General features: G+C 40.9%; 1 protein-coding gene across 1 annotated transcript; it reads right to left on the minus strand.

Moving 5' to 3' along the window:
• Window positions 1-1,436: 1,436 nt before the first annotated feature.
• Window positions 1,437-27,109, minus strand: piwil2 (piwi-like RNA-mediated gene silencing 2). The gene is made up of 24 exons (XM_049579968.1): window positions 26,963-27,109; window positions 25,536-26,005; window positions 25,327-25,432; window positions 24,299-24,413; window positions 23,617-23,795; window positions 23,348-23,408; window positions 21,539-21,649; window positions 21,074-21,191; window positions 20,703-20,827; window positions 17,430-17,510; window positions 17,219-17,332; window positions 14,994-15,182; window positions 14,729-14,813; window positions 12,884-12,976; window positions 11,989-12,129; window positions 11,299-11,412; window positions 10,640-10,828; window positions 9,557-9,658; window positions 9,282-9,398; window positions 8,347-8,435; window positions 7,908-8,013; window positions 5,541-5,794; window positions 3,528-3,635; window positions 1,437-2,200 (listed from the first exon to the last, which is right to left on the minus strand). Exons 2-24 carry the CDS (start codon window positions 25,959-25,961, stop codon window positions 2,044-2,046), a joined length of 3,180 nt encoding a protein of 1,059 aa, XP_049435925.1. The 5' UTR covers window positions 25,962-26,005; window positions 26,963-27,109; the 3' UTR covers window positions 1,437-2,043.
• Between the last annotated feature and the right edge of the window lie 265 nt (window positions 27,110-27,374).

The raw sequence follows: 27,374 nt of genomic DNA on the forward strand, positions 1-27,374 counted from the left end.
TATTTAGTACGGTGCGCCTCAAGGGTCAGTCCTGGGTCCTATTCTGTTTTCATTATATATGCTCTATAGGACTCTATGTGTTATCAAAAACTGGATGTCGCTAAATTTTCTTCAGCTCAATTCTAATAAAATGGAAATTCTTGTAATTGGCTCACAGCATATCACAAAACAAATACTGCCATCTATTGGTCACCTGTCACAACATATAAAGTCTGTTGCAAGAAATCTCAGTGTCACATTTGATAGTAATTTAAGTTGCCCAAAGTTAACCAAAACCAAGAAGCACGATCACATCACTCCAGTTTTAGCCGCTTTACATTGGCGCCGTTTGTTTTAGGATTGAATTTAAAATCTCATTAAGGCTCTTCATGGCCTGGCTCCAGACTACATTTCAGACCCCTTAGTCCCGTATGAACCTTAACGTAGTTTGAGATCCTCAGCAGAAGTCTTCTGTTTGTCCCAGAGTCCAGGCTGAGGACCAAAGGAGACAGAGCCTTTGCCACCAGGGCCCCGAGGTTCTGGAACGACCTGCCCGAGGATATAAGGCTGTCTGAGTCACTGGCTTCTTTGAAAGTCTCTCCCAAAAACTAAAAACATTATTTTCGTCTTTTGTAAAGCATATCCTGACTTTATCTGAGCTGTCTATTTTATTGCTATCTTACTGACTTTAAATGACCTTTTATTACCTTGATTTTAACTTTGGCCTTGTTTTATCTTTTACTAGATGACATTTATGACGTTATTTGTTTTATTCTTCTGGTGTTTAATTTAGTTTTATTGTACAACACTTTGTAACTGTTTTGAAAGGTGCTATATAAAAAGTTTATTATTACTTTTGTTTCTAAAAGTACTGCTACTATCCAAGGTGAAAGTATTTCTACCTTACACCAAAACTAGCCTCAGTAGAGTATTGCTACTCCTCGTAAACTAGTGTGCAACTGTATAGCTGGGAACGAAGCGCCCGGTGACCAAGTCATACATTCCACAGTCTGTGGACAGTTAAGCTAAGCACCTGATAGCACAGTTGTCGACAGGCTTCTGTGAGAAGCAAGAATAAGTTTTGGAACAAATGATGCTATGTCAGCCCAATATATAGGAGGAGGGTCCCATCCCCTCTGACATTTGCTTCACTAGTGCCAGCCAATTAGGGCTGGCGTAATGTTATTTGAACTTCTGATGATGTCATGCAGGAGGCGTTCCCATAGTGAGACACGAAACTAATGCTTTGAGAACTCATATCCAACCAAAATGAAATGTACAATATAAATGATATTCAGTGTCAAGATGTCTACCAACACCATGAGTTGAATTTGAAAATGATAGTGCTTTCTTTCGCCAAGTAAGTACTGGACACTATGGGGTGATTGTGGTGGTGCAACATGAAGTGTCTGAGGAAGAGAGAAAAAAAAAGTCATGTTTTATTGAAAGTTCTCCCAGTTAGTCAAGCTTTATTTAAACCATACACATCTTAGTATTATGGTTATACAAATCTGAAACCTTAAAGATACATTTTGGGATCAAACATGTAAACCTGTGTTAAGCTGTTGATCAAGTACAGAATAGTAAATAATAAAAATCAGTCACAGATGAAGTGTCTGAACATCAAGAAAACTGACCAATAATTATGCCACATGAACAGAGGCTAAAAATACTCAAAACTCAAGTAAAACTTTGCCAACTTTGGGCCAATAATCATTTCAAACAAAAATGTTTCCCTTTTTTCAACTACACTTGAAATTAAAACATTAATACCACACAATTTCTGCAGTAAGGCAATACAGTGTTACCTTCATGAAGAGTTAGCTTTTATCAAGGTGTGATAGGCTGGCCAGCTCTTTAAGAAACATTAGCATTAAAGGCTTGATCCATATGAGAATACTAGGTGAAACTTACAATACTTTAAAGCTTAAAATGAGACATAATAATGAAGCCCTCATTGATTCAAATGAGGGGTTTGTCATTCGGGTGTTTCAGTACTGTTTTTCATCACAGCTGGTTTTGCTTTGACTTCAGCAGTTTGCTTGTTGCAGTAACTGGTGCAGCTTAGAGGAAGAAGAGCCTGTCTGATAGCTGGATGGCTGGCTCTGTGTGCAGGTACTGACCAGACAGGAAAGCCAGTTTGTGGGCATACTTGCATGGTGCTGGAACACGAATGGTGCCCGGCCAGTTCCAGTACAAATGGCACATCTTGAAAGTCAGCCTGGTGTGAGAACAAAGCATCAATGGTAAATGTGTTGTCAAACTGACCTAACATTAACATTTAAAGTCTCTTATTTTCATGAGCCTGAATAAAATCCAAAAATGCATGAAATATATCAATGCAGGAACACTTCAATCCCATTTAGTAGTTTTGATGTTCAAAATATAAATTTTTTCAACCACTGTTGTTGAGAGTGCACTTACAACTGCTGTTTCTCATAGATAGCGCAGTGTTTCATCTGACATACACTTGCCATTTTATTATTAGGTACACCTAGCTCATAATAGTGCTGTTGCTTTCCCCAAAAATCACGGTCAAACAAATTTGCATTGCAAATGCCTATGCCGTCAAATTCATCCAGCATAATGCTGATGCTTTCTGCAACACGGACAGTTATGTGGCTTCCTCTCAGCTCCTTAGTGCACCAAAAATAATCATAAGTTCCCCTGACTCTGAAAAACAGTTTGCTGTGATTGTCTCATAAGCATGTATGGCCAGTGATTTCCAACAATACCAAGGGGCCACATGTCCTTGCATATAAATCTTGGCATCTTAGCGTTGATGACATTTTTATGAGCTTCTGGCAAAGGAAAGGGCAAGGAGTGTACGTGGTAAACAAAACTTGGCGCAGTAATGCATATTAGAGCTACATTACATCAGCAACTACAGAAAATAAATACACTGTTATGTTACATGAAAGGTTTTCCATGGAAGATTAGTATAACAATTAATTTCATTACATAAAACAAAACCCCATCACTTTGCCCAAATATTTAAGGATTCTACTAATACCACGACTTTCTTGGGCGTGGAAAACAAGACTGTGGAATTCATTGACTTTTCCAGGGTTTCCGTAACAGTGGGAACCCCCGGAATCGAATAAAAATAATTCGCAGACTTAAGTTACTTCAGATGCAGATGCACCGAGTTGGATACATGAACAATAATTTCTCGTGCAACAGTATATCATGAAATGGAGTTTGCATTGCATATTTGCTGTAACACATATCTTTACAAATAACGACAACATTTTTTAAATTACCAAGAGTAGCAGAAAACATGCATGTAACAGGACAGATAGCGAGTTTTGGAAAAAATATAACTTCAAAAATACATGTCATGTTTCGTTCATTACTAAATCTTAGATTTACATTGATCAGCTGTGAGGTATGACTAGTGGATACAGAGAGGTACATACGTCTGAATGCCTTACGGAGAGGTAGTTTGATATCTTTAAGAAATGCTCTCTAAAGTTAACATTTTTCTGAACGTTAAACATTTGTCAATTTGTTGAGAAACAATGGACAAGAAACTTGGTCATCAATACCTTTGCAAATGGTCTGGTGTGAGGTTTGCTGTATTGTACAGAGAGATGTAGTGAGTAGGAAGTCCACAGCCCTGGCGAATGTGATGTGCCATCAGAAAGAAGTCCACCCTGAATGAAAAGAAGCCCCAAGACTTTAGTGTTACAAACTTCAAAACAGTCAACGGCAGTTACCCTCAGTCTTTGATGGAGCCCTCATCAAAGTGCACATATTTAGTCCTCTAAACAGACGATGGTGTTGAAGCCTTTTTAATGTTATAGTGTAACACTGCTTTTGTAAAAGCCAACTGAAGCAGAGAGCGGGCCATCTGTGGCTGAACAACTGAAATGAAATGAAATATGTGGCACCACCATGACATGTCAAATGCGGTGAGGAGTGGCTCTGTTTACCTGACACACAGACTCCCTCATTGTAGCATGTGGCTATGTGCCACCTTCATTGTTTGCACACTGAGTTTTGCCATGTGATTGGGCAGTTGGTTGTGCAGGGTTTGGAAGCGCATAGGCTATATAAACTGGTAATGAATTAATTAACTGGATTGTTTTAACTACAGGATGCACTGATCTGATTTATTCTAGTGTGAAATGTATAACACCCACTGGGTTGCTCTGCTGCATTTGCATCATGCATTATATACAATGAGGTGGTATTCATGTCAATCATTTTTAAACAGATCCTACACACACACACACACACACACACACACACACACACACCTACGCGACAGCTTTTCACCACGGTAGTCAGTGAACAGCCAAGTGGCTGCAGTGGAAACGAAGTAAAGATAACTTCAAAATTATGCGAGTTGATTGCAACTACGCTCATTACGGTAAGTGCAATTAAACCACAGGGAGTAAGACACCAATACTTTATCAATACATGTGTTCAGCAAGCATGAACATGTAGACAGGGATATTCAAATGCTTTGTCCACAGTCTTTCATCCACCATCACCACTGTTATGTTTTACACAAGGACAGCACACTAGTTCGGCTAATAGCAAATTGTTACTAATAAGCTAAAATGACAGCTGTCTGTATGTAGACTGACTTAGTTTGACACTTACCTTAAAATTGGACAGATACTTTTAAACTAAGTTGCTGGCTGATGCAAACAGCCCCTACTCTCTCTACCAGCACTAATGTTACCTGCACACAGTGAATCACATCAGCAAAGAGGGATCAGGACACGAGGACAGGTGGACTGACTTTCAATGACTGATAAATACTTAACTTCACTCAGTATTGTGATGTCAGGATTATTATTCATATAGTGACGTTGCTGTCATAAAAATCACTGTTGTTGCTCTAGAAACTTTTTTTTATATTTAAAATATAGTTATCCTGCTCTGAATTTATTCTTTTGAAATTAATATATCTTCTAAAAAGCAATTATATAGAAATGAAAAAGAACCGATGACAATACAGATAAAGTACCGGATCGATAAGGAGTATTATTAATAGTAGCAGTAGTAGTAGTAGTAGTAGTAGTAGTAGTAGTATCGATAAAATCTTCATGATACCTCTGACTACTAAATTCTAGTCAGTTCATTCTTGGGTTCAAGTGGATGTTTGTGTCAAATCTGAGGAAATTCCCTCAAGGCATTCTTGAGACAGTGTTCGCAAGCATAGGATGGATGGAGTGACAACCTGAAAACATAATGCCTCCAGCCATGGCCATCACCATCGTGGAGGCATAAAAAGACCAGCCACATACAAACAGATGAGCAGCGCAATGCCTATGCAGGTGTGCATGGATTCCATGGTCAGTGTGGTGGCGTCAACTGACTGTGGACGCGCTCTGCTGGGGGCATGCTGCTGCAGATGTAATGCACTGCATCTGCGCCCCATGTTTTTCACCTGCATGGCTGGATACATTTTAACAACAACGGTGTTCAGAAATGCAGCCTTCACATTGATTTTAACAGGCCACTGTGTTTACACGTTGAGAGTTTTGTGAAAGATAAATTCAGCAAGGCCAAAGAAACAACACAGGGATCTTTTGCAAAAGACTGACCAGTCTCTCTGAGTGAGGGTGTGGTCCAGAACAGTTCCAGGGGGAGGTGTGCCAATGCTGCTTGCCGCCCAGGAGTAGAGGGTGGTGCTGATGCGCTTTTTGACAACAATGAAGACCAGCTTGGGCTCATAGCTGGGAAAAGTCTCAAAGCATCTGATCAACTGTGGGATCTCGTACTGCTCCACCATCCTCAGCTGACCATCTGACACACCATCCCGATACACCACAATCTTCTCTGGCAAGTTGTGGTTCACCTGCACAAAAGCACATATGCAAGTGTTATGTCAGGTGTGGGTGAAAATAAAACATTTAAGTTTAATTCCAATTGCAATGCACTCTATGCTTTTATATGTGGCATAACATTTTTTTTTAAATCTACACAACATCTAGAAACAGATCACATGTTAAAAATCCAGTTTATGTTTGGGCATTAGTATCAGACAGTCCATGTTGATCACATCATTAACTCTGAAATACGTTTTTTTAGGGCCATTGCTCTTTTTGAGTTATGGCAGGCCACTCCTGCCATTCAGTAGATAAGGCAATGAACCAGTGTACAGTAAAAGATGACAATCAAGGGAACGTATCAGTCATCTGTGATTCTCTGCCAAAAGGGTAAGGTGTAGGGATGCATCGAAATGAAAATTTGTTGCCGAAGCTGAACAATATTAAACACTTTGCCGAATACCGAGTACCGAATACCGTTTAGTTTTGAACCCCCTCCAGATTAGTGTTGTCACGGTACCAAAACCGGGACCCACGGTACGATACCAATGAAAATATCATGGTTCTGAGTAGTATCACGATATCACGGCAAAAATGAGGCAGATGTGCCTTTTGTCATTTATAAAAAGATAAATCACTTTTCTATAATACATCAATGATGTTTCAATGGAATAAATTACTTACTGACTTATTCATACTTCAAAAACAGCATCAATGAGTGAAACATAGGGGGGGATCAAAATAAAATAAAATAAATAAAATAAGAATCAACCAGCCACCCTCCTCCCCTTCATAAGTAAAGAACAGTCCCTAAAGTGCGGTGAGGTTTGTGGGCCCTGAACGGCTCGTTTCTCCTCTGACACATCACATTCCTGTGTTCGGCTGGCTCGGCTGTTCAGGTACTTCTGGGCAGTCATGACGCCAAGAAGAGGATATTATTGGAACCGACTTGTCCTCGCCGGTAAACCGATGGCCGCTGTATTTGACAGGAATACATTACTGTCTGTGTCTGTGACCCCTGTTCAACCCACAATCGGTGGGATTCGCCTTTCGTTTCTGCTGCTGGTTGAAATCTGTAGGCTGCTCGCACAGCATGCTGAATGATTTGACGCCAGGGCCACACTGCCTGCGAAGCACAGCGCACCAAAATTCTCGCGCGAGCTGGAGCACCTCCGTTCACATTAGATGTGCATTTCTCCACGCTGGTCATCAAGCGATTCTGCTCCCAGCTGTTGTTTTTCCATCATGGGTAACAGCCCGGCTTGACACATTCGCTCGCGGCTCACGCAGAAAATAGACCAGACGCTGAACTGATCGCTGCAGGGCCGGCGGCGGAGCTGTACGGCCCGGCCGGTGTGGATGACACAATCGGTTAACATGGGTGCCGAAAGGAAACTGGCTTCACTTCGCGGCGCTTCCGCGGGCGGTGTGGCCCTGGCATAAGCCTATTTTGCTTGCTCAAATCTATTTTTAGTCGCAAATGCGAGTGCCGACATTTTAATCCGCCCGTCACGGCACGCTGTTTGATTGTGTTATCAAAACTCCACCGCTATTATTCGGCCTTGTTTTTAACTTATTCCACCGAATGTGTGTTTTTTTTGCAATATTCGGCCGAATATATTTGGTTACCGAATATTCGGTGCATCTCTAGTAAGGTGTGGCTTAGAGAGAAGGGGGGGGTTGAATTACAAGACATTTCACTGTCTATTAGCTAATAAGTAAGACAAACATGAAGACATTCTTTGACTAAAGTTAAGTCTTAGCTACTCAGCAAATACAGATTTAGGTTAAAATGCTTTGAGTCTGTAGTCAAAGTTGTCCTTCATTGAAATGTATCAATCATTGTCAGTATTTTCATCCTGCATTCATTCATATATGTTTGAGCCTCAGTAATACCCAGACTCAGATGAGGAGTCTGTTGTGCACCAAAATCAGTGACTAGTAGATGTATCAGAATGGTTAGTGTAGTTAGCACCTTTTATTTGTTTATGTTGTGTGTCAACTTGTTAGCTTGTAGACCAACTGTCAATGGCTGAGACAGCGTTAGTGGTTGTCAAACATACAATATTATATGCTATCATATGCCCAAAATAATGGTAGGGGAAACACTGCATTTATTTAATGCATGCTGGCAGTACTTGCCTCGTAGTACTTCTGCAGTGCAGCCAGTAAGCAAACTCTGAAGCCGTTGATCAATTCCTCAGTGGGTGCCTGGAATGTCACTCTGGAGTACCAGCGAGTCAATGAGCTGGGCAAGAAAAAAAGCAAATGCATTTCTGTTAAGATACTATCGCCATTAGAAATACATGGTTATTCTCTAAAACACAAACATTTTTAGCACTAATCTTCAGCTATAATGCACGTACTTTGGGGATGTTCTAAAAGAACTTTTGCAGATACAGCCTTACAATCTGCAAGTCTTGTCATAAGAAGTGACTGAGTTCTGTGTGGCAATAGATGCTATAGGTAGTAACAGAAATGAAATCTAACATTGCACATAAATTCAAGAAATAATTGCTGATTGAATAACAACTGAAAAAATATGAAATCCAAGTAGCAAAAGGGTAGGAGGGTGATTTACCTGTTCAAACTTGCGACAAAGCCCATTACTGACTGATGTGCCTTGCTGGTGTCATGGTGGACATCAACTCCCACTACCATCAAGTTTTTCTATTTAAGTAAGAGAGAGATCCATTATTTCCCCACTGACTGCAGTAATACTGTATCATCTTTTCAGATGAACCACAACATCTATTTAATGCTGTTCCATGAAACATAAGTATACAGCGACCAACCAAAACATTAAAACCACTAGCAAGTGATGTGAATAACATTGCCGTGTTACCCAAACACTGTTGTAGACCAAGTACACCCCTTCACTGCAAGGACACTCCACTTTGGAGGTACCCCCCCCCCAGCAGGAGAGTGTGCCATACCACACCACAGAAACTACTTAGGAATGGCCCATGGAACGTTTTAAAGAGCTCAAGGCATTGACCCAACCTCAAAATACCTCAGATCACAATCTGATTGAGCATATGTGGGATGTTTTGATGTACTGACACAGGACCTCCGGGGATGTGTTATATTATCTGTCACCAGGGTGTTGGTGGCAGATCCTCTGAGTCCTGTGGGTTGTGAGATAGGGTACCAGCACGTCCTACAGATGCTCAACCAGATTCGGATCTGTAGAATCTGGAGGCCAGGTTGACGCCTTGAGCTCTTTGTTAGGCTTCTCGAGCTACTCTTAAGTAGTTTTTGCAACGTGACATGGTGCAGGACCCAAGGTTTCCCAGCAAAACATTGCATGGTAACAAGATGAGCAGTGTTATTCACTTCACCTTCCAGTGGTTTTAATGTTTTAGTTGATTGGCATAATGTTTCCTTTGATTATGATACATCGTCCCAAGAAGCAGTATTGGCATTATTGCTCAATAAACCCAAATTAGGCTGCCTTCCCATTCAGCCCAGGAAGAAAAGGCGTTTGCATCCTCCGCCTTATAACATGATACCCACCAGAGGAACATTGACAGTCCACAGCTCTCCTCCCAACTTGCTGTTCACCTGCAGTAGTATCTTTTGGGCAACACTCTTCAGCTTCTGTGGCTGGGATATTGTCCGGACGTTGATGGCCTGTTACACAAAAAGTAACAAAGATGCTAACCTTTATTTCTGACTGGGTGAAAATATTTTCAACATAAGAAAGGACTTCTTTAACAGTTTCAAACTTTACTGTGTTTTCCTCTAATTCTAGACCTGCCATGCACACCACATGGACAAGCACTACAAACCTGGGATGGGATGGGACTTTTGACACAGCAGAGCTTCTTGATGGCACTGTAGAGATCGTCTCTGTTGCCTACCATGATGCAAACAACAAGCTGCATATTGGGCTGTAAACAGATAAGAAATGGAGTTATTTAGTCATGATTTTAGTTCAGTGGTACCACACACACAATCATCATTTCAACGTGCAAAAACTTGCATAGCTGTTTAAATGTCTTTCCAAGCAAGGAAAGATGGATCATGCAAACGGATACAGTGAATTTTTTTACATGGTTCCCCAGAGAGCCGCCTGAAAAACTGAATTATAAATAATTGGCAGTAATGTAGATGCAGTTTGTAGTTAATGGGCTAAATCATGCAAAATCATTCAGGGCTTGACAGTAACAGTTGCTCATGTTGCCCAAGGCAACCAGACTGGAACCACTGTCAGTCATTTTGCGGTCTTGTTTCTGCAGCAACCACTGTTACAGTTAAAAATAGAGTTTTTAGATGCCAGCAAAAACACAAAAACTGTTTTTTAGTCACTGCAAGAGCTAACAGTCACATGGATTTGTTGTTTGTGAATGCACAGACTGACATTTACAATACCAGGACAAATATTTGCAACAGTGATGTTAGACATACTTTATTCATAATACAAAGTTCTATATACATCCATTAGGCTCAGAGTACCTTCATCATGACAAATAGCACAAACACCAACACTTCATGTGTGGTGTGTTCTGTTCTTATACTGCTAAATATCTGGTGGTAGTGGTTCAACTTCATCACCAATTCTTGTGGCTATGTTTAACACCTAACATCCAATCCCCTAACATACTGTTAGGTTATATTTGTACCAATGTATAACACTGGATAGCACCAATATGACATTTTTTTTAAATTCACCATCAATTAGTTAAAAGCATGTGGGCAGGGCACAGAAAAATGTAATGTAGACACACTGTGTGTGATGCATAGTGGACACGCTTGGAGGACACAGGAAAAGGCAGATCTATCTATTTAGATGGTTCTCTAGATAGATCGACAGTTTGAAGTATTAAATTACTTGGTAGGCCACTAATCTACATCTTTATGTTATGTCATACCTTACTGGTGAGCTGAGCATGGATGCTCTTGACATAAGTCTCAGTGCGATCGTCCCTCAGCTCCACTTGAGTGGGTCGCTCCAGTCGCATTCCAATAGGCCCAGCCACCTTGTTAAAGGTGGAAACCAGCTCTTCAGCCTGCTCTGCACAGCGGCGAGGGTAGAAGATAGCCCAGGTGTTTAATGGGATCTAAGACAGGTAAGTTGGTAAAGAAACACAGTAATACAGCCATCATTTGTGGGACAATTCTGAATATTTGAAACGATTTAAATATTAATTTTCTGCAGTATGAATACACCAGAACCAGCTGTGCCTTTCACTCCCTTATTGTTAGTTTTTACTACAGTCATTTTTCTCTGCCACTAACCAGGAAAGAAATTCCAGTATTGTGACAACACTAGTGGTTACACACGGATGCTTGGGAGAAAGACAGATACAATTGTGGTCACCATCACTGAAGACGGAGTTTGGTAATCACGACTACACAGATCACTAATATATTAACTTTGGGTAAAAAAAGAAAAAAGACAAAGACCAGACAATGTTGTTGCCTTACTTCATCAACTTTCCAGTTAAAATGTTTTATATGATGCATTATGGCTAAATTATATTCATCAAAAATTAGGAGACAGCATCAGAGATTTGCCTCAAGTACTCACAGAGCTGATTGAAGGATCCCTGACAACCTCTCTGGACCAGGATACGTCAGCACCAGTGGTGAAGGATGAAGACTGTAGGCAGATGGTTTCAACCGGAAGAGTTCTACCTTTCATCTGCACGAGAGAAGACATTACACAGTATACTTTCAAAACAAAAGCAAGCGTGGAAAGTGTGTCTTTCTACCTGCCTGCTTCACTACTGTGCACCTATCAGACAGTCAGGCTTCATTTAAATACTTTACAGAAATTGTCATACTTGATGTTCTTATATCCTGTTTTTCAGCACCAGAGCTCCTTGCACTCAGTACCCAGTATGAGACACCAGAGGGCTCTGGGTAGCTGACCAGGATTGTTAACCACTGCTTCAAAAGAAACACTATTTACTATGACTTCAAAAAGTAATGACTCTTTTTTTGGTATGGGTTACTAGTGGCATATGTAGTCACTGTCTTGCCCTGCCCTCAACCTGTAACTCAGTCTTCCATGGAGTCCGCCATGTTTTTTCTATAGTAGCTCAGAACAATAAAACACTAGCTCTAGCTAAGGCCATTTGTGTTGTTTTTGCGCCAGCCACCCAAGTGTCAGTTGGTTACAATCTAAAATCTCCCCACTACATGCCAATAAATCCTACATACTGGACCTTTAACTATTAAAAGTTAGAATAAAGTCTTGTTATCAGTAGAGCCTCACCACCAGGATTTCCGAGTCCATGTCCAGTCCCCACCGGCTGAGCTCCTTCAGACTCTCAGGGTTTGTTCTGATGTTCTTCAGAAGCTGTTTTATTGAGTGAGTGTGCTGCTCACCACTCACATTTATGTGCATGGTCAGGTCCTACAACACATAACAAAAGACACTGTCACTGAGTGTAGTACCACAAGTTATTTATCACCTATTTTTAGACAAATATTTCCAGACCTGTATCTCCTGAGATGACAGATATTATTGTTCAACACTTTTTAAACCACTGACACTTCACATTTAGTTTTATGTCACTGAGGGTTTGGGAATAGCTGTGTCGACCATCTTATGACATTTTTGACCTTCTACAGTGTTTAAAACAATACAATATGCTAAATATAACTGGGACATTTGGACTAATATTAATTATCTGCCAATTTTTAGTCATTTATACTTATAGTACTTCACTGGAAGAAATTTCTTTTCACTTCTTTAAACTTGTCAGGACAACATTGTTAACAGCCAAGGCTCTAATGAAACATGGCAGCTCTTGGGGTTTAACCTTACATCCAGCCCTAAAGATAAGATCTGACGAATGGATTTGCAGTCAATGCAATTACTGTCACACACAGTCTCTCTCTGGTACATGGCAATAACATGATAGTGAATGTTCAAACTGGTGTGAACCTGTATAACCAAGCTATAATTGCAGACCTACCTTGCCTGCTTTCAGCACAATGAAAAACACTAACTGTAAAATTAAAAATTGTTAAAGGGATTACATATTGTCGTTCACATTGTGAGGACAAAGTCATGTATTTACAGATGCGTAATGTAGATGTTGCTCTTTAGGTTTAAAGGTCCAGCAAGACCAGCATCTGAGAGGAAGTGTCGACATCAAATTTACCTTCATAGCTCTGAAGTCCTTCCTCATTTTCTCTGGGATTCCCGTCATGAAAGAGAGCTCCGGTACTAAAAGGATCTCCCCAGTAATGACTTGCTGCAATAAATCAATATTATAATATTATCTACACAGTTAAGTGTTTACTACTAACGGCATTCATCAATATGATAGTAGCTCTGATCTTTTTCGTAGTTACGAACTACACCTACACCTGCTTCTGGCTGCTTCTGCACAGAAATGTTGCTTGCTTGTGCTATTAGAAATTACAATTTTATTTCCTATTGTGCTCTTTTATGTTCACTATACACAGATTCCTTTGAAATAAGTAAGTTAAACATGAAACATTTAATTAAATTAGTTGGCATTTAGCAGATTTAAGCTTCAGATATGGGTTCTTAAAAATGTGATTTTTTAAATCTATCGACTTAATACAAAACTGGAAAACACTGCTCTCTGATTAAATGAAATGACAAACCAACAAACTAATACCATACAGCAAACAGTCGGATCAAGTGAAAGGTAAAGACACTTTAGACAATTTAACAATCTGAACTGCTCTGTGTCAGAAATAACCAATTTCAATGGGCATACAGTGACAATGTTCAGTTGCCCCATTTGCTTTCACTGCAGCTCGTTCTGTGGCTGCTGGCCACTGCCAGTTCGCTCAATACTGGACCAATTTCAAAAATTGTTATTCACATCAGTCTTTGATTTAGACAGGTAAATAAGGTCCAGATTGAAAAATGCTTAATTAATCCGCCAAGTCCTGACGTGAAATGTATTCATTGTTAGATGCATTGTAACCACAAGGTTGCATCTAGTGTTGCACGCTCTACTGGTACCAACGGTAGACCGCGGTACTAAAACACCACGGTACATATGATACCATAATGTTGGAGTACCGTAGTACCACGTTACCACGACTGCGGGATAAGTTCAAAGTCCAAACACAAAGGGGTGAGTGTCCATGCGCCGTCCATTGACGACGTGCGCTGGCCACCTGGCACTCAATATGCTGCTGCAGTAATGTGTTTTCCAGTTACATGTCAGGTATTACCTGAGCTATTGAGTATCTTTAAGCAGTGAAAGTTATTATTTATTTGTTTTTTTACTTGTAAGCTTGATTTGTTTATATATGCTATAGTGATTTGTTTTCCACTACAAAGCTCTACGGTGCGAGCATTTTACTGGCATTTGCGACTAAAAATAGTTTTGTGCTAGCAAAAGAAATCATTCAGGAGCACGCTGTGCGAGTACAGATTTCAACAAGCAGCAGAAACGAAAGGCAAATCCTGCCGGTTGTGGGTTGAACGGGGGTCACAGACAGGAATACAGCGGAGCACTATAGAGCTCTTAAGTCACGCCCCTTCCGGTAGACCCCCATCGGACCTCTAGGGTCGGAAAATATGAATGGGAGTCAATAGCGAGAAAATTATTATTTTCTGGTCATTAAATGCCTTGGATTACACAAATGTTTTGTGTGGGTCTAAATAATATTTTTTCATGTTAAGAGTTTGACAGTTTATTGTATGATTCTTCAGTTATTCTATTGAAATATCATTGATGTATTATAGAAAAGTGATTTATCTTTTTCTAACTGACAAAAGGCACATCTGCCTAATTTTTGCTGTGGTATCATGATACTACTCAGAACCGTGATACTTTCACTGGTATTGTACCGTGGATCCCAATTTTGGTACCATGACAACACTAGTTGCATGTCCGCTGAGTATACTGCTGTAAAAGTTTTACTTCATTATTTGAAGAAAAAAAAAAAACAATGATACTTTACCATGTGTCTTTAGCCTTTATTATGCTAAAATAACTGATGCTGAGGAGAGCATTTACCTTCCCTCCCGGCTTAGATCTCTCCTTTGGACGATGCATGAGCAGAGGTTGGTCCATCTCTTTGATTGTAATCCCATAGTTCTTGCTGATAAATGTGGAAAGCCATGCAATACAATGAGGATAAATAAGTGCTCAAATTATAGTTAAAACTTCCATTGCTTCTTTGATTTGTATAGACTGACACCATTTCAACCCACAAATACATAAAACTTCTGCTATACTCTCCTGGTCTGTTTTGAAAAGATCATGAACGGAGCAACCTCACCTGTAGTAATCCACAAAGGTGGTTTGGGTGCCATCCATCAAAGTGAAGGTGTCCTTGGGAGACTTGTTCCACTCGATGGCATCAATGCGGTAGGTGCGGTTGTTGTAGCGGGTGATGACGATGCTGCCTATGAGCTCTTTGGTGCATTCATCTTGGAAGCTCTGTTTGCTCTGCTGGTACAGCATGTTCCTAGCAGACAGCAGGGGCCAAAGGTAAAGGTTTTTCAATTTTCAGCTTAAACAAAAAGGCCATGTGCCTTGTTTTGGCCTTTCATGTTTAGAGAGAAAGGGCAAGGCTAGGGAAAGATTATTACTGTTTATAAATAATCTGTAGATGCAATAAGCTTATTGCACTTGGCAAACCAACTCACCTCTTGATCCAACCACATCCCCAGAGGGAAGGGTTATAGTGGTCAATTCTATTTACAGTTCTGTCTCAGAGGACAGATGCACTCAGATCACGTTCTTACAACCTGCAGGGTTCAACGCTAAGGTTTTTTTTCACTTGCCCGGTCGGGCAAGTTGGTCAGAGATCTACTTGCCCAAAGTCAGTTTTTACTTGCCCTATAAAAATTGTTTAAGCGGCTATCAAATAACAAAGACTGCAGTTATTTTTATGTTTTGTAATCTTTATTCACACTGTATTTATTAATTAAAACAACATATGTCATGTATTGTAGCTTAATTCCTACACAAAAATGACAGTGTCAGGGCTTAAAGTGAAAAATCGTTCTCCGTCTATAATTTTGCGCCCTACTTGAGCCATGCCCACCTCTATTTATTTTCCACCCCTCTCTCCAGTTCTGCTGTATTAACACCGGGTTTAATATATTTTGCTTCCATCTCTTTGCCCTGCTCTACTCTACTTCAACGCTACTTAGCTCTCTCTTTACTCTACCAGTAGACTACCACATCCATCTGTTGCACAAAACGCACACAGCAGTGTTTCCCCTAGGATGGAGTTGTAGCAGCGGAGGTGAAGCACACGCATGAAAAATAATTTTCAAATGCGTGAAACTTTTTTGTATGCTTGCAAAGCACAGCCTGCTGGGATGTTTCTGTGTATCTACTGGCACCAGAAGGGCTCTTTAGGACTAAGTACATACAGTACCTGTGTGCACAGTAATGAACAGGTGAAATGTCTGTCTAGCTTACATATGAGGTGTCTCAAGATTTAGGAACATACAGTTTTATTGAATATAATAAAAGTAAAAAGTCACTTGACATGCTGCTGTTTTGTGCTATGACCTATTTAAGTGTTGGAAGTTGTTATTTACGTGACAACGCCTGAACGCAACACAAGCTCAGCATGAGTGCCATGCTACGCTGCTGTGTGAGCAGCTGTTTGTCTGTGCGTAACAGCAGTCTGTTGGTTATTTACACAGTGTCCATAACAATAACTTTGTCAGCTGACAAACTGCACCGGGCTCGGGGTCAGGTTTGGTCAGGAAAATGCGGCCCGAGCCGCTCTAGTGTGATCACCTGTGTGTGTGGCGGAACTCCGCCATGCGCGATACAGAGAGCAGAGGAGAATTGTTAACACGTGACCATGTCGAGACAGAAATGACACAATGACATAACACCATAAATAGTATATTGTTATGTTGTTATATGAAGCGTCCGTCGCGCAAAATAATATCAATGGGGGATGTGGGCAGGACAGTGTTACACAGCTGTGCCTGTGACTTCAGGCAGAGAGACCGCTGCATCAGAGCCGAAGGAGCACGTTTTAAAATACATTTATTTTATCAGTTAGTTATTAACTTTTACTATTTTTAGCAACTTGCCCGATCGGGTAAGTGAGTTGTTAGTTTACATGCCCGACCTTGAGTTTTACTTGCCCCGGGCAATCGGGCAATCCTTATTGTTGAGCCCTGAACCTGCTCCTCAAGTATGTATGACTATATCATAGAACACAACATTTACTGTAAATAGCTCTGTGTGACAGGGTCATGGCATATTCGATGTTTAAACTTGCATGAGCATGTCTACAACGGACAAACAGGAGAAATAGAAGAAAAGATGCCCTCTTGATTTTATCATGAAAGACATAAAAAAATCTTGCCCTATAGCTTTGACCAGTGAGAATGTAACACTTTATGGAAATAGAAGTGTAAGGCCCTGGCTGCTTTACAATGAAAAAAATTCCAGTTTGACCTATAAATATGAATTTATCTGAACTTGCCACTGTTTGTGTGTTACTGTTGATGTTCTGCGTGAACTCACATGACATCAAGCACGGAGTCATTCCGCAGGACTTTGTGAGACACATCCACATTCAGGTACAGGCCTCCGTCTGTGCGCTTGATACTGGTTGAGTAACCTGGCCACACTTGCAGCCTACAAAAACAGACAAGCAAAATAATGAATCAACTAGAGTTGCCATGATATTAGCCGGTGTCTGCCTTCTGATGTTAAAATTCAACTCAGTACTTACCGATGTTTTCCAAGAATGACTGCGCTTTCTGGATCGTAATGATTTCGACCCACCAGCTTCAGCCCGATGATTTTCATTACCCTTAAAAACAAACAAAAAAAACAACCCAAAAAACAAACAAACAAACAAAAAAACCCCCCAAAAAACAAAAATGAGTCATGTCCTGTCATTAGACCATCCCAAACAGTGAAATAAAACAGCATGATTTCTTAAATAATTATGGTTGCTTAGAGTTCTTCATTAAATGGCTTTCATGAAATCAAAAAAAAAAGTCCATTTTCTAAAGCAGTCTGGTTTGAAGTCAAACAGATCATAAAAACATGTCTTAAAAACTACTTAAGGCTCATTTACGTTCAACATTAGATGCAGAGATGAAGATGGATGGAGCCTTCTGTCCATACTCGATCAACACATATTTGTGCATGTTTCTGAAAGCTTACAGATACGAATGAAATGGAGCAGTACTACCCAAGATTGTGGGGGCTGTATAATGTAGTTCGAGATTTGACTGTAGAAGACCATGAAGACATTTAAATAATAGTGTAACGGAACGAACTGGTAATATACAATACAGGGTTCGACATAGGCAATGGCCCGATGGCCCGGGGCCAATCAAAAAGTATGTCAGGCAAGTTGAGTGACAGACCACAGGCCCGCTTGGGCCAGTGACGCTGTAAGGCTTTTTTTGTCAGGGGAACAACTCTAGTGGTTTTTTATCCCACTTTTCTCGAGCCTTCAGTGGATTTATTGGGCTTTTTGGCCAAACGTGCCCTCACCTTTGCTCGTGCAGTGAAACACTGGCGGAGGGAGAAACGTGCCGGTGCGCTTGTGCATCTCTGCCAATGGGAACACCGCACACTGCTGCCATGCAGGTTTATTCCTCTCCAACGAGTGTTCGCCGGCTAGTAAACTGGATGAGTTTAAGCTACTGATGGTGAAAAACAGATACTTTTCTACATCTGCAGTTTTGTGCTTCACAGAGACGTGGCTGTGTGGATCGATACCGGACTCTACGCTGCAGCTGGCAGGCTTCCAACTCTTGAGCAGATCGTAACACGGAATCCTCCGGCAAAACTAAAGGTGGTGGTATCTGTTTTAATACTAACAGTGGCTGGTGTAATGACGTGACAGTGATCCAGCAGCACTGCTCTCCTGATCTGGAATCTTTTTTTCCATCAACTGCAAACCTTTTTACTCCCCCCGTGAGTTTGCTTCATTCATTCTGGTTGGTGTTTACATCCCACTGCAGGCCAACGTGCAGGAGGTACAGCGCATGCTCGCCGACCAGATAGGCTACTGTGTGTGGAGTGGACTCCTTAGTTATTGTCCTTGGCGACTTTAACAAAAGGTAACCTCGCCTATGAACTCCCCAACTACAAACAGTTTATAAAATCTCCAATCAGAGAGAAGAATATCCTGGATCACTGTTGCACAACTGTTAACAACGCCGAATATAAATTATCCTTTAGAGGCTGCACCGCATGAGAGAAAAATAGGACATTAACTTATTAGTCAATATAAGAATGACTGAGAAACTGACACAGCAATGGACCAGCTGAACGCTTTCTTCTGAGAAAGTAAGAAATTAAAATGAGAAAAAATATCCCAAACTGTATTAAAATATTATTGTTTGCGAATTAACGGAGGGCAATTACAGCATTTAACAAAAAATAAATAAATAAAAAATGAAAAAAAATCTTTAATGTGACAGGTCAAGTAAATTATTGCTATTATGTCAGTGTGAATTGCATGTAATTACAGTATAGCAGAACACCATTTACAGACCTGCCAACCTTGAAGAAAGGTTATGAGTACCACCTTACCAGACACTCGTGCGTGGTCATGAACATATGTGGACACGGTGGCACTTTTTTTTTTTTTTTTTAACCATAAAAGTCAATATGCACATGTGGCAAACAGAAGAAACGAGTGTACATTTACATATTCATATCTATAGGCCTAAGCCCCACATACGTCCACAGACACCCAATATTTGTTTTATGGCGCAGATCAAGGTCAATTTTATCAATCTGATGGTAGTATTGATCATCTGCTTAAAAAATACAGTAATATGTCCTGTTGTGACAAAAAGAAAGATTTCAAGTGGGATTCGGGGGGTTCTCCCCCGAGAAAATTTTGAAACATCACATGGCGAAATCCTATTTTCATGCAATTTCATACAGAAATAGATAATAGATCATAGACAACTGCATTACATTAGCATTCCTCATCATGTTCTTGTGTAGTACGACACCTATTAGAACTATTCTCTTCTTATTGCCTTGTTTTTTTCTTATAGAATTTCAGCAGACTCATCAAACAAAAAGTATTTTTATCATAAGTGTGTTATAGTTATTTACAGACCGCGTGTCATTTCTGTCTCTACATGGTCACGCGTTTACAATCCTCCCCTGCTCTCTGCATCGCGCACGGTGGAGTTTGGCCCCATTGGGCGCGCGCACACGCACACACACACACACACACACACACACACACACACACAAGTGAACACACTAGAGGGCGTAAAAAAAATAAAAATAAAAAAGGACTCGGCGGTGGAGTGAGATTTCTTAAATGGGCGTGTGAAGGTGATACCGTCTACCGGACTGAACACACGGTAACTCCGGTCTGAGCTGACGGTGAGGAGCTAATAAGAGCTAACTGCTAACAGACAGAAGCTAACTGCTATGGGACTGTAGTTAACTGTTTACAGACAGAAGCTAACTGCTAAGATAGAAGCTAGCTCTAATAGACACAAGCTAAAGTTACCCGCTTACACACAGAAGCTCTCAAAGCTCTCCATTTTTGCATTTCTTGCGTCATTTTACCTGTCAGCATTGTTTGAATTGATAGAATCATCACTGAGGACTACCCAGAGGTGTGGGCGAAGAGGGTTCATCTATCTTGACGGTGAGGGCCATGTCTATGGTGAGGGCAATATGCAGCAATCTGATTGGCCGAAATCTTTTCGTTCCGCCTACGCGCCTATATTCACCAGGTATCAACTTGAGTGACATCTTGCATAGACAAATACACTAAAACCGGCGAAATGCGCGATCGAGTGATAGGCGTACTTTTAGAGCATCAAATCGTACCAGCGTACTTTGATGTCAAAATGCGTGCCTGGTACGCAAAATGCGTACAGGTTGGCAGGTCCGCATTTATCTGAATGTTGGCACAATTTCAAAGTTTCCATTTGTAAAGTTTTAGACTGCACATAAATTAAGTAGTCAATCTCTGACCCAACAGTGTAGGATCTGTTTATAAAAATACCTCCTGAGCACCACATTGTAGAATGGGATGCATAGATCTGAGTTGGGTGGCAAAATCTTCGTCATCTCAATTTGTATTTCTATTTCCACATTATCGGTCCGTCTCAAACTCTTGAGAACCACCACCTGCAAGTCATCAAAATATTATGCAAACAAGGAATCCAGTGTTATGTTCAGCAATCTGATAGATTTTGCACTGTATAGATCTGCACAGACAAAATTCAATACATTTAAATGGACAACTACTTTTTTATTAGTTTTAGACCTCTGTAGGAACTCGGTCATCTACACACACAATCTGAATTAATTAAAAATTGTTAACACACTTGAGTCAATTAGTCACATGACTGATAAGTTAACTGTGATACTTACGTCATTCAGCTTCACAGGCAGGAAGAGTATGGAGCCATCAAAAGCTACTACTTCCCCTGTGGCTGAGCGGTGATCTTTCATCATGCCAAAACGCATCGCCATTGATTCAACGTTTGGACTGAAAGACAGACAACAACACTCATGACTTCTAAAAAACAGCACTTCCCCAATCACCAGTATCCACTGACATTATTCAACAAATAGCTTCTGTGGAATAGCTTTGCACTAAATGTGTCATCTCTTGGATTTTATTAACAGCATTGCTTCAGTATATTTTTAGCTTTGGTTGTCTATGTCCATTTTTGATTCATGTTGTCGTTCAAAAAACGTGCTATCAAGTGTTGAACAAAGTCTTGTTTCATATGAAATGGTGGCTAATACTTAACGCATTTATTATTATTTTTTTTAAATTTACGTTTATTTAGTTGTTGCTAAATGAGGATACAAATGATACCAAATACTTACGTGAATGTAACGTGGTACTGATAGACAGCTTCATTCTTGCAGCGAATCGGGATGTGGTTTGAGCCGATAGTTATAGGAGCTCCTTTTGTTCCAGCCTTGTTTTGTGGCTCACTGATCAGATGAGAACATAAATGCACAAGATCATTTAAGCACAACCAACACAAACAGTGGGTTACTTGGTGGTACTGAGTTTTATCTTCTGTGTCTGTAAATCTTAAGTGAATGGTGGCCTTGAGACAGCAAGATGATCTCATACAACTAGCACTGATAAAAGCTGACTGATCAAAGGCATTACGTTGCCTCACATCTCTAAAACGATGCACCTGAACACACCACAAAGACCATAGTCAAAGGCTTGCTTTATTTACAATAAATAACGGCTGCGTCATATGCTCACAAAACAAACGTAACATTTTGCTCTGTTTTGCTTTGGCATCCTCAAGTGCAACACACAACCGTTAAGTGCCGCCCCCCAACACAAACTGGCAGAGGTGCGCAACGGCACCCTCTAGGTGGCTGTACCTACACTAGTTGCCAACGGCTAGTAACGGAAGAAGAAGAGGAAAAACTTTGAGACAACAGCAACTTTGATTTCATGGGTGAGTTTCTTATCCGAGTCATCTTATTAAAAATTTGAAACAACCGGTTTTGATACTACGGCGGCCGAAATGTACATAAAAGGCTTTTCTCGCAGCGCCGTCATGAGCGCCGGCACCAGTGTGGGTTGCTTCATAGAATATAATGGAGGCAGGCGTTTTGACGCGCGGCGTATGGCAGCGGTGTGTGTTGCACTTCACTCATGGTATGGAAGAAGAGGTGGATGAGTAATGTAATAACACAGGATGCATAGATTAAGCTTCTGATAGGCTCGACTCACAGCCAGTTAGTGATGGGTGATAGTTTACTACTAGGGTTGGGTATGAGAGGAAAAAAACGGTCCGGTTTTTGTGAAAATCCGCATCAAGTCGGTAATACCAGATATTCAGCACTTGGGGAAGCAACTGCCTCATTTAAAATAAAAAACAACCATAGGACAACAGCGTGACAGTAACACGTTATTTCTTTTATTCCTTACAGATAAATTTGCAGGTTTAGCTTACTCAGTCAGTGCAAACAAGGGTTGCCTCCTTCGTCTGGCTCAAAGCCAAAGTGTTGCCATATTGGCGCATTCTTTGATTTCTTCAAGACTAAATTGTCTGCCATTATCGACTACCCGTCACTGTTAAACAAACTCCAGGCTACAGTACACCCCCTAGCTCGGTCCTCGCCCCACCCCCACTCTCCTCTCTCTCCTGCTCGCTGTGCGCTTGGCAAAGAGGCAGACACAGGTGCTCACAGACTCGGGCGTACTATAAGCGGAGCGGACTCCGTGAGGAATGTCCACAGTCATTCGGGCTTCCATATTTGAGCGCACTTCCACGTTGTAGTTTCCTGTAACATTGTCCGTGAAAAATCCCCGCGATGTGAAAATACATGCCGAGCAGTCTTTTGTGTGACACTGGTGCGCGGAGCGGAGTCTGCACGGTTGTAAAATCTGAGCTTTGCGCGCACAGGGCTTGTGGACATCCGCTTTTAGCCTGGGCGGATCTCCGAGGAGTCCGCTCCTCATACGTTCCGCCCAAGTATGACGTATGCAGTCCGGTCAGTCTCAAAATAAAAACCTGGTCCAAGACGGAGTACCGAACCGAATTGGTATTACCGTGAACCGACCCAACCCTATTTGCTACAGAGACATAATAGCAGCAGGATGTCAGCTTGGTGTTTTAAGGCCCTAAGAGGTAAATACCAGCTAAAAAAAAGTTTACTTACCGGACTGCCTCCATTTTCAGCTCTGTCTTTGCCGGTGCAACAGCAGAAGGCTTCGGCAACTCTGGAGTAGTGGGAGGCAGGGGTACGATTCCTTCAGATTTTTTGCATTTTAAAACCTTTTATCATAAGTTCTTGTTACCCATATAATCATATTAACTAAATATAATTACAATGAAGGTTGATCATCTATTTTAACCTAGCTGAAGTAAATATTTTATCTTTTGCATTGTCTCATGAATAGTCAGAAACATTTTTCAGAGTTTTCCTACCAGTGTGGGAAGTCTGAGAGTGTAGAGCTGCTTGTCGCTCAGGGGCTGGAGAAACAGACTCGATGCGACCTGGAGAAAAAGGAGGCGGCAGAGCGCGTCCTCTTCCTACTCCAGGTTGAGGCATCGCTGCTCTTCCAAGCCCCACCATCGTCTGTGGGGACAAACCTCGGCCTCGGAGACTGGAACAGGTCAAATTCCACAGCAGACAGGGTTAAATATCATTTTTTTCATTTAATACTAACAGTGGTTGCAATAATTCTGTATCAATGCTAATTGTAAAACAATGGGAATATAGGAGGGTCTGACCAACAAAAAAATTACAATGCCCTCAAAGAAGACGTTACAGATAACCATTGTGAGATCCTGTACGCATCTTAGGATCTGCCAAAAGCTGCTCTTACATTTACAAAAACACAAGTAGTGCAAAAATGACTGCTTCACTTCAGTTACAAAAACAGATCCAGATCCTAGTTAATCAGGCACACCTATCTAAAACTAAAGCAATAAGATATAATTGCACTGCAATATTTCCTGCCTTCATAAATGCCACAATGTACAACTTTAGGGAGGTATTAATTAAATCTCTGGTTATTTTGGAAGATGTAGTTAGTGGTGGTGTTGTTGTTGTAGTATTGTACTGTGTCATGCTGACAGGTGTTCTTGTCACTCCTCTGCCAACTACCTGCTGCCTCTGCCCATCACCTCTTCAGGTAGGCCCATGCTCTCTGGGCTGCTGAAGACATCTACTGGGACACCTTGCAGCTTTGTATCACCCATACCACCAGCTGCTCCTCTTCCTACAACAAAATGTAAAACAATCCGTACAGAGTGACATGGGTTTAACCTGCATTAACATTTTTTTTCAAAATAGATCAACACTTGTCAGTCCATCAAGGTTTGCTAGCGTCTTCTGAGCTTCGCTTAATGAGGGTCACTCACTCCCTGCCTTTGGTAAATGGATGTCTCCATTTGGACAAGGACCTTAATTTAATGATATTGATGTTTAAATGTCTTTTAAGCAAGTACCAAACAGAGAGAAAGAGAGAAAAAAAGAGTGTGTACATATGGTCAGACAAAGTGTGAACTATACAAAGAATTTCTCTGCCATTAACATTTTTTTTTAAAAATCACCTTTTACTGGAATACAAGTATTTTTAACTTCATATATTTTCCCTGTTAATAAATACAATTTAATGAATAGGAGGCTATTTTATAGCTGTGACAATGCTTCTTTAACTAAATATCCTGCTAATTATATGAATTGACGCATTGAATTTATGCTTTTTCAAAAATTTTAAACCATGCATGTTTTCTGTTTATCAAGTCCCTCTCACACCATGCAGTTTCTTCTTGCCACAAGAGGGTGCCAGTGCATGCATTGTAACCAATACTCTTCCCCATCTAAGGAAGTTACTGCATCAGTGATGTGCTAAGAATTTCTCCGTAATTATTACAGAAAGTAATCATATCACACAATAGTAGTTCTCCATTAATGACACACCATATGTACCTGAACACATCTTACAGCGCTAGGTGTAATGTTGTTCTGCTTTACAGCAGCATGCAAAATGCTTTAATGTGCAAAACTAGTATCTGCAAGTCATTTTAGTCAGACATTGTTAATGTACAGTGGCAAACAATAACTATTGATAAACCCATAATTGGTCCCAGCCTGTTTATTTTCCACCCAAAAAACCTTTTAATACAGACCCAGAGGTGGTGCTCCTCTTCCCCATGAGGTCATTGAAGGCTCAATGCCCATTCCTCTAAACATTGAGACCAGTGTTGATCCTTGACCATAGGTAGTCGTGTCAACCTTTAAGTAGACAAAAATGTTGGCAGATCTTAATGTAAGGCAATATCATTTAGTTAAAACGTACAAATTGTTTATGCATATAGATACATTTTTTTGTTCCAACCTCTTTTGTTGTTAAAGCAGAGGTCTCCTCTGTTTGGTTTCGTGTTGTGGTTTCACGTGGTGGCGTCTGTACATGCTGCGGATCCAGGCTAGGCAGGATTGCACCTCTGGCCACCCCTGACACTGGTTCAGTTGCTGGGAAGAGCAGCCCCCTGGCTCGGCCAACTCCTCCATATTCAGGCTGCACCAGCAGCCCTCTGGCACGTCCAAACACAGGTTCAGTAATGGGCAGAGTTACTCCTTGTCCTTGTGGGGTATCGCCTAGAGTTGGGAAACCTCTGGCTCGTCCTACACCAGGCCTTTCTGTAGAGAGCAGTAGCCCTCTACCACGTCCTACAGCCGGCTCCTGAGGCTGTAATCCTGCTCCACGTCCCAGCCAGGGGACGCCCGTCATACTGCTGAGCTCAGGAGGGTGCTCTGGATCCATTTGGCCAACTTCTGATATAACCAGTTCACACAACAATGGGTTAACTGCAGGAAAACACCCATAGAATAAAATTCATTAATGGTACACTACCTAAGGATATTATGCAGACAAAAATGTAAAGACAAAAAAAGTTTCATTGCAATGCAAAGCAAAAGACAAAGCTCTGGCTAATTCACATACATTGATATTACTAAGGCGCTGAAATGCATTAAAATGCATCTGCCAAAACGAATATGGCTCTGGTTTGAAGTACAGATACACATCTCAGGCCTGTCTAATTTAATACAGACAGACAATTTAATTTGTCAAGTGGCTGCAGCTTGGTTCATTTTTTCTCTAAAGTTATAGCTTGGTGCAGTCAACCTTAACATAGAAGGAAAAATAACATAACATAAAATTTACTACCAGATTTAACACGGTGACAAAAAGAACTGAGAATATGTTTCATTTTTTAAAACGTTAATTAATAACTAATTAATCCGTTACAGCTGTTATAAGAGAATAAACTTGGTGAGCGGTAACGTTAAAGCTAGAGCAGACGGCTAATGAGACCGCATGGGAAATAATGTTGGGTTGGCTAACGTAACCTTCAAGATGCACCTTGAGTTAGCTTGTTCTTATCCTGTTGTCTGACTAGAGGTATGCTAACGGTAAAGGCAGACTTAGCGGCGCCTCGCTTCACCAGTTCGCCCTTATCGCCATAAAGTACAAATTTATTCATCCATTTATGACAGCTTACATTAGCTAATGTCACTTAGCTACTGAACAATAGCCATCATGTTAAACTGCGTTGACTGCATAGCACCGCGGTTAGCTAAAATTAATGCTAGCTAACGTTAGCTAATTGAACAAACACGTGTTGAGGACAATTGGGCTACACAGACGATGCAATACAGCCGAAACACGTCCAAAATCACTCGGCCTTTTTAACAAAAATAACACACTGTAAGTTATTAATGTTAAAAGCATGAGTGCCCAAAATACATGTACACATATCTTACCTGGCACCAGCTGACAAGTCCGCGTTAAATTAATCCACCTGTTAGATTTAGCAGGTTGATGGATGGTATTTTCCCGCCCATACGCTTATTGGATAATCAGTAGGTTTGCCCCAAGATATTGGTTTACTGAACTGTCAGTCATCCCTGGATCATTTAAATAATACTGGGGAATATTGTTTTTTGTCGCCCTCTGACGGTCACCACCTGGCACCTCACTTGAGCAATTAAATTCACTGGCTGTTTATGTGCACATGACAGCATCAGTTTATGTATTTCAGTGACCTTAACGCCCTGCACTTAACTTTTAATGCAGACTCATGGAATGCAGTTCAGTCAGGCTCCCATGAAAAGGCCTAACTCAATAATGATAATGCATGGTTTTAACAAACTGGGCTGGGATTCAGCATGGTGT

Source organism: Epinephelus fuscoguttatus, linkage group LG6 (assembly GCF_011397635.1).
Source record: "Epinephelus fuscoguttatus linkage group LG6, E.fuscoguttatus.final_Chr_v1".
Lineage (NCBI taxonomy): Eukaryota > Metazoa > Chordata > Actinopteri > Perciformes > Serranidae > Epinephelus > Epinephelus fuscoguttatus.

Excerpts from the sequence above, each read along its gene's own strand:
- piwil2 (XM_049579968.1), bottom strand. The coding sequence starts at position 25,961 with ATGGATCCAGAGCACCCTCCTGAGCTCAGCAGTATGACGGGCGTCCCC. Across the intron at positions 23,409-23,616 it reads CTCTCAGACTTCCCACACTG|AGTTGCCGAAGCCTTCTGCT; the intron begins GTAGGAAAACTC and ends CCACTACTCCAG. Across the intron at positions 3,636-5,540 it reads ACCCTCACTCAGAGAGACTG|GGTGGACTTCTTTCTGATGG; the intron begins GTCAGTCTTTTG and ends CTTTTCATTCAG.